This window comes from Haemaphysalis longicornis, unplaced genomic scaffold (genome assembly GCF_048455015.1).
Source record: "Haemaphysalis longicornis isolate Haplotype H1 unplaced genomic scaffold, Haemaphysalis longicornis Haplotype H1 scaffold_10, whole genome shotgun sequence".
Taxonomy (NCBI): domain Eukaryota; kingdom Metazoa; phylum Arthropoda; class Arachnida; order Ixodida; family Ixodidae; genus Haemaphysalis; species Haemaphysalis longicornis.
In genome coordinates, this window is record NW_027526204.1 from 141,337,708 (window position 1) to 141,346,072 (window position 8,365).

Here is an 8,365-nt window from a genome sequence, read left to right on the forward strand (position 1 = left end):
GTGCTAGCTAGTACCTGCGTATGGTTAAATTAGGCGGTATAGTGTCTCTCAGCAGGGGCTGTAGTTTTGAGTCTCTGGTAGCCACTTTTTCCAGCTGTGTAACACTTGAGTTGAAACAGCTTAAGGGGTAGAGCTTAGCTCTACCGAGGGGTGGGTGTTGTTAGTTCTGTTTTCTCTCTGTTTACATTTCAGGTTGGGGGTTTCCTGTGAACTAATCTGTCGATAATAGCGTGAGTGCAGCCAATGGGGCAACGCGTCCACTACAATTGAAAGGAAGAAGCTTAAGCTATTTCCAAGCGCTCTGACTGCGACAGGAGAACGTTCGCTTTTGTATTTGAGAAACGCGACAAATTTACTGGTTCTGGATCTTGCTTGAATAAATAGCTGCGAGTTGAGTGAGTTCAGCGGATCACATTAATCTCTTAGAACAACTCGAGTAGAAACGCCTGCCAGAGTTATTTCAGAAAGGAAGATATATGACAATCATCCGCCCCACCTGCCATTCAACACAGGAGGCAGTGAGAACCACCCTGTGGGATTCACGGACAGCGCCGTGGGAGAGCGGCTCAAGACCACCTCTGAGTTGAGCCAGTACGTGGGAGCATTGACCACCGAGGACTGCGCCGATGTATGCCGGGACCGCGCAGACTGCATCGCCTTCTCTTCGTGCCTCGTCAACCGCGAGTGCATCATAACCGCAGAGACCGGGCCGATGGCTCAGGAGAGCCTGGAACAGTCGGACTGCACCATATTCACAAGTGAGTGTCGCCCAGGGGCCAAGTACAGGACCACTCTCATGTATAACAAAACATTGGGCTGTCATGTCAGCGCCTGCAGCGTGCGCTCGGGTGGCAGCAGGTCAGTGCAAATGTCTGTAAAGTAGTTTGCCACTTGTCAGCGTTCGCATGAAGTTTACACAATTTGTGCTAAAATAACTTATATAAAACAGCTGGAAAAATAACCTGGATGAATAACCTGAATAAATAGATAAATAGCCAGATAAATAACCTGGATAAATAGCTAAATTAGCCTGGAGACAAAGCCAGTAGACTAGATTCACTCGCCGCTTTGCATCTCGCTTCTTCGACGTACTGAACGGCGGCGGAAGAACAGTCAGCCCAGTGCGTGCAGAGGTGGCGTCATGTCAAGTGACTGGTGAACATGTCGGCACGTAAGCACGACAGGTGCGCGCCAGCCACGGATAACTGTGACACTGCGAAAAAACCACCGCCAGCCTGCTTCTCAAAGGAATTAACGCCAAACGGGCGAAATTAAGCGAAAGTGAAGAGACGCAAAAAGGATGCAGCAGCAAATGAGTATTTCATAAGTATACAGCCAGGGGAAACCATGATGAGTTCGCCTTCAGAACACGCAATCAGACTTAAGCGGACGGAGGCAGTTCTTTGCTTACTATTTACAGCTACGGCCATTTTCTGCGCAGCACAGCGGCAACGCCGGTTTTTCGCGCAATGTGGCACCTAAAATGGCTGCCTTAAAATCGCATGCGAAAAACTTAGATCTTCTTCTAATCAGTTGATGCCAGTGTCTCTTGTTATTGTTTTTAGAGCGCAGATCTTAAGCGTCCGATCTTATGGTTTCGCGCCACTGTAGGCCTCGTGGTAACAGAGCGAACGAAGGGGACACCGAAGATAGGTGAGATAGAACGAGCAGGGAAGCGGAAGAGGAAAGTATGGCGAAAGTGTGAGGGGGAGGGTGGTATGCCTAGGCCGAGCCAGACATCCTCGGTGGCGGCGGCGCCCTGCGAGATAGCGCCAGAGTTGTGCGCGCCGTCGGGCGCTCGCTGATAACTTCCTGAGACGCAGCAGCTATATGCGCCGTCACCGAGAAGGGTGAAATTCGCCCTGCGCTCAAATTGCGCATAACGAAGTGTCATAATCGTCAGATAATTATTTGTACGAACGTAACCCTGGTTGTGTTCCCTCTGTCCGTCTTCTGCCAGAGAGCTTCAAAAGCAGGTTCGTGGAGCTGCCCGGCATCTGCTACTCGTTCGGGGCGCGCAAATACGTGAACGTGACCATGGCGAACGAGTGCGCCGCCATGTGCCTCAACGAGAAGGAGTTCGTCTGCAAGGCGTTCGACTTCTGCAGGCGCACGCGCAAGGGCAAGGCCATGTGCCGCCTGCAGGAAACCAACATCCTCGACCTCGGGGACCCGTCGGCGGTCGACCAGAGCAACGCCGAAATGTGCAGCCATTATAGCCGTAAGCCTGCACTTCGCGTTTTGCTTTACCTATAGGTTTTGGTATTACAACCCATGCTGTTGTATGCTGCTTTGAGTAAATTCATTCTCGAGACCCTTTAAGCGTAATTATGGCTTTTTTATGCCAGACAGCTTTTTAGGAACTCGCCGAAGAGAACATTCAGCTTGCTAACGCTACACAGTTTAGTCCGTGTGCACGGTATTTCGCTTTTTTTTCGTCTGCCATAATGAAGTACTGGAACAGCTATGTAACCATGATGATGAGTCGACCCACTGCAGAAGACGTGCAAATTACTTAAGCAAATAAGGGAAATTAGTTTTGTCGTACTTTTCTTCTCACTTATCTTTTGGCTCACAGACAACTGCACTTTCGGGGTTTAAAAGATTTTCCATTACATTGCTATATATAGCACCAGCTTAATGATGCTCATCTTTCGGTCTTTTAACACGAGCTCGACTCTCTATATCTGAACACGGAAGGAGAATGCCATGTAATTTCACACCGTGTCCCTCAAGTTAACCCTTTCCATTGTGAAGCTGATGGTACGATTCTTGCGTTAGCTTAGTTGTTTGGGACGCATGCTTGCTTATTTAACAAACCAATTAAAACTGACTTAAAGACTACAGTTCCCATATAGTGAGTTCAGCCAATATTAACATCAAAATATTTTACCAATATACTAAGTGAGTGAACTTTCTCAACACTTTGAGAACATTGTGTCATTAAGCGTCAAATGGTGCTGTCCGTAGAAACAGGCTGGCTTCCGTATCTATGGGACTTGGGAGAACCATCTGTCAAACGTGGTGTGGATCAGAAAAGCCAGTTTTCCCGTCGGCAAACTTTCCTTACGCAAGAGCTTCATTACGCTTTAAGAATTTAGCACTCTTGCGCCGGTTTGAGTGACGAATTTAGCGCACGATCCATTCTCCGGTGGTTTGTTGGTACCACGCCTTGGTATGCGGTCACCCACTTCAGGGTAGTCACTATCATGAAGCCCACAAGGTCAATATAAAGCACGTCAGTAGGTCTACCATAAAGTGTAAAATACTACACCAGGATTCCATTACTGACATCGCATTGAGACCATAAATGGAGGTTTTTATCGTTTATATACGGTGTGTGGGCTCTAAGCTGCGGTAGAGGCTATCCCGTGAACCAGTTGTACCATTAGATCCCTTCACAAGCAAAGTATTGAAAGTGCTGAAAAATAAGTAAAGGGCCACCAAGGGTAAGCCTGACTTTCCTTTCACTTGTCGTTTTCTTTATTTTCGAAAAACATCGACCATTTCAAAGCCAAGCAGCCGTATTTTTCGGGAACCGGAGTTTGGCTTCTACTCTTCGCTTATTACCTAGTAAAGCAGGAACTTCCAGTGTCAGCTTACCTCCACTCTTCGCGGCGCATAACAAAACGTCACGCGTAGAGAACCCTTGCAGGAGTGGTGTAAACCATGCACGCCGAAGCACAACAAACGCATTTCCGCAATGTTCGCGAGAACGCTCAAAATACTTCCTTATTGTAAATTTAAAATGAAAGCTTCCATCTATATTTCGTAATTTTCACTGCTACATCAGCTACATCAAAGGTTATATCAAAGCTACATCAAAGCTACATACAGCTACATCAAAGGTTAACCAAGCGAAACCAAGGCTCAACCAGACTAGGACAAGCTTTTGCTTTGCATATCCAAGGTTAGCCGAGCTAAGCCGCAGGCATTTTTCGTTTCTTTTTAGCTGCCTTTTTGTTGGTGAAGGAGCTGTCCGCACCAAACGCGCCATCGGCCCTTTAGGTCGATCCTTATAAAGCAACTTGACTCTTGCCCGTACTGCTTTTAATGCAAAAGAATGGGTGTTCTTCACTGTTTAACCAGCGCTATTCGGTCACCATGACAGGGAAGCACATCAGCGATTACCGGAAGGAGTCCTCCAAGCGGCTGAAGGGCGCTCCGCACACGGTCATCAAGCGGGTGTCGGAGGCTGAGTGCGCGCGCCAGTGCTGGGAGGCAAGCTTCAACTGCGACCACTTCGACCACTGCGCCGGCACGCTCGACTTGGGCAAGGGAGACTGCATGCTCTTCGACGGCACGAAGGGGCCCTTCGAAAGTGTCAAGTCACCCATCTGCAGCACCTACACCTACAATGGCAACTGTGAGTTCATTCATTCATTCATTCAGTCATTTCGTTCGTGCAGAGACGCAGCTGCGAAAGGCTGTTGATCCGGAATACAAAATCTCAGGCTAGTTTTGGCCAGGTCGCGTTTCGATACGCGTTAAACACTAAAGTGGCTGTAAACGGGCGTTTTTAGGCATATCGTGGAAGCCTAGTTTTGATAAAATGTTACGCTCTCACATGCGTCCCGCATACCACGTGTTCCTTGACATTATCTGACATATACATCACGCATTGAGAGACAGACGTCCTTGGCTGTTTAAAAAATTCCCCGCATTTCCCCGAGGGGAAGAATGTGAAAGTGCGAATGCACGAGTTGAATTTGCGCGGTTCTGTAATGTTCGCGAAAGAGAGATCACACACAAACACACACACAACTACAAAGAAAGAAAGATGCATTTATTCACAGACACCTATTTGTGTTGTCGTTGTACTTGATTGCTAGAGCGGATCTCAGCTTTGAAATTTCATGTCAGTACTCCTTCAAGCAGGTGCATTAGCCCTTCTCACGCCCGATTCTTGGCCAATCCCCCACGGGGGTATGTGCCATGTCAGCGGCCAGGCAGCGCGCGCCCATCTCCCCCCGTTGCCAAGGAAGACGAGGAGATTCCTGGCCAATCCCCCACGTGGGTATGTGCCATGTCAGCGGCCAGGCACGAGCATTCGCACGAGCGCGGACATCGCCGGTGGACGCAGGTTCAGGGTCGCTTAAGAAGTGCATTCGCACTTAAAACCATCTCGTATCAACTCAAGGGTTCGTTGCTCTATTATTTAGTTTCTGGACGAAGCCAGCACGTAGATAAATATGAATAGGAGAAAAAAGATACGAGCTCAAACCTGGGTTCGTCTATCCCTCATTTTTCTTGTTTGCACGCGATTCTGTGCACTGGCTTCACCCAAATATAAATACGCGCCAACTCACCCAGTTTTCCATTTTGTCTATTACTGTCGATTTAACAATGCTGTGTGCAGCTATGTCTTCGAAAATACTACAAAAGCTTAGCAAATGTACAGTGTTGAGAAGGAACAAGGATGTGCCAGCCTGCCTGCGTGTGTGATGAGTACTTATGCAATGCCGCCCTTACTTACAAATGCTAACCGAGTGAGCGCGCACAAAACTCCTTAGGTATAAGAGTGACGGAATAGTGAGATAATAGTGAGTTATTTCTAGCACTAAGGCAAGAAGTGAAAGCATTCATTTGTGTGTGCCACGTGCGATAACGTTCATTTTGCTTTGTATTTCTTCCCCTGAAGATGGTCGCCTCTACAGGGCTGATTCGCCAGCAGAACTTCACAGTAATTGTGAGTATTGTACTATTTACCAAATGTTTGTGCTTGTCGAGGTGCTTCGGCTTGGATTTTCAGAGATTAAATATCGATAGAGCCGTTATAATTTATGAATGGCTAGCCTTTTCGCAGGGATTATTAACCTCGGCGGTAATAACAACGACCACAAAAACCAAACCCTGGCGGCACATTTTTTTAATGCGAAGCTTTCTATGGCTGGATGAAATGTAATCCAACGGCCCCGTGAGCGCAGAAATGCCATCCGACGACATTCGAATATTCAGGACTGGGCTAACACCGCCCAAAGAGCCTGCTGGTGGTAAATTTTAAAAAGTTGGTGTGATGTAGGGGTTCCGTCTTAGCTTCTTGATGCCAAGGGCGGTAGTTCAAAACCGGCTCATGTTGTTTTTGTAACGAAAGCTACAGTACGCTACCTCGGGCAGTCTTCGCGGGGTGACCAGTTTTGACCTTCAGAGCTAGAGGTCAAAACCCACCCCCTTCCACAAGCGCCCGGGGAGAGATAGGCGAGGAGAGAACCGAGAAGCGCGCGGGACCAGTGCCGCCACCTGGCGGAGGAAGGCGAGGACGCCGCCGCCACAGCGATACGTGCGCGCCACCAAGGAAGGCGACGTGCGCGCAGAGCCGTGTGCGATAGAGTAGGACGAACATCCAGCTGTGGTAGCTTGTACAGCGGCGAGAAAGAGGAAACACGCTACTGCTGCGTCCAGTATACCTTCAAGTCTTGGGCGTTAGTGTGAGCTTCCTTCATTTTTTTACCTTTAAACTGAACTATAATTTTTATAGCTTAGGTTAGTTTTTGGTGTTTTAAATGATTTCTTTCTGTTCGTTAGGTCATTTTATGCTAGTTTAGATTAGTTTTACCTTTCTTTACGTTAGACAGACTTGCAGACTCGGAATTATTTTTTACAAAACGCCGGTGGACGTCGATATAGTGAACTGCTTATAGTACCGTCAGACGGCACTCTAGACGCAGCCACGCAGAAGACTCCTCCGGTGCAACCCTACGCGCCTGCGCGAAAAAAACGAGGTTCGAGAGAAAGTAGAAGAGGAGATGGATTGGCTTGGCTTATGGATGACGTAGCTACTCTTGCATTTACCGATCAAGCGACAACGGCGCAGCAGGGGCGACGGCTGTATATGGACGGAGCTGAACGTTACAGCTTCGCTGATTAATTGTACACGGGGTGCATGGGCTCATGTTTTTTTTTTTTTATATATATATTACACCATACTGATTTGTGCCAATGCATTTTCTAACCAAATTATTCCAACGCTACTGAATGACTTTTTTTTTACTTCAGCGTATTACATGTCACAAGCAGCAGCTCACCACAGCGAACTTCGGTTGCGTCCGGGAATTTTTGAGGGATCATAGATGTCACGATGGTTTCTAGCCCGACATTTGTGACGTTCAGTGAGGTGGAGTGCCCCGTTTGGGATGCGCAGTTTTCGTGTTCTGGTCTACATAGGCTCCCTCCTTTCTGCATGTGAATGGTGTGAGAAATAGATCTAATTCAAAATTTCACTTAGCTATCTACTCTGAAACAATTTTCAAACCAAGTACAGTTAAATTCAGAAAATTCAGAATTCCATTCGACTTTCCACCCACAAGAATGTCCGAAATCAAATCCAATTGGCATACAACTAAGACTAACCACCGAAAGGACATCATATTTGGCATTAAATCTGAACTACTGGAAATTCGCGCGATATTTAACGGAATTTTTCATGCAGCGGGTAGTGACGAACACGTCAATCGAACGCGAAAAGAACACCGAACCCGTGGGTGGAGCTCCGCAGCGCCGCTGGTGATCGCCCTCCCCGCCAATAGACGCGATGTTCGCCGTACCACTTTCAGTAAACAGCTTTCAGGGGGAACACCTCACTAGCGCATTTTAAAACGTAAAAGAAAGTTGGCATTGTTTAATTACCACTCAATCTAAACGTGTTTATTACCGGAAACGTCGTACAGCTATAGGACTTCAAAAGCCGTTCTTGTTTCTGTACGCACGTTAACGCTACTGTTACGTCCTCTTTATTCTCCAGTGGTGCACCCGCACGTTTTATGTTTTATTCTTCCTTTACAGCTAAAGCCACTGGACTGTCCTTCTTCATGGTATTTCTCGGCATTGCAATCGGAGCATCTCTTCTCGTTGCCTATGGTTTCTACAAGGCGAGGCAGGCCGGACGAGCTTGAAAAAAATCTCAATAAAGATATTTATATGAACATCCCCAGGACTGCTGAGTTAAGGACTTTGTCGTTGCGCTGAGCCAGCACGAAAACAATACGTTGCATGGAATTCCTTCAGATAAATTGTGTCTCATTGTTTGGGCTGCCTGTAAGTTTAGAAACAGCCCTTACGGACGCAAGGACTGATATAATCGCGCATGATCGGATTTTGCTGCTCCTGAGTTTCAGAATTCTGCCTGGTCAGTTTTTTCCGTTCGTACCGTGTTGACCGGTACCCGACCGGGCACTTGCGCAATGGTTCTAGTAGGGTGTATAACTGCGGCTTTCTCCGTGCCCGCGCATTCGTTACGGTGTACTCGCCGTGCACGCGCGCGCATGCGTAGTCGGCTTCCGATAAACTCTTTACGAGCGGAAAGGACGGAGCAGACGGAGTTGTAACACTATTACCTCTCCTCTCAATAAAGTTCTGTAGGAATTGC

At 47.6% G+C, this 8,365-nt stretch overlaps 1 protein-coding gene across 1 annotated transcript in view; it reads left to right on the forward strand.

The window, feature by feature from the left end:
• The window catches only part of LOC144159524 (uncharacterized), a 45,318-nt gene extending 37,394 nt beyond the window's left edge, over positions 1-7,924 (forward strand). Inside the window, exons 20-24 of the mRNA XM_077691076.1 lie at positions 513-758; positions 1,961-2,221; positions 4,112-4,366; positions 5,642-5,689; positions 7,783-7,924. Coding sequence (XP_077547202.1) covers positions 513-758; positions 1,961-2,221; positions 4,112-4,366; positions 5,642-5,689; positions 7,783-7,892 — 920 coding nt within the window. The 3' untranslated portion in view covers positions 7,893-7,924. The remainder of the gene's footprint in view (positions 1-512; positions 759-1,960; positions 2,222-4,111; positions 4,367-5,641; positions 5,690-7,782) is intronic.
• Positions 7,925-8,365: the final 441 nt, after the last annotated feature.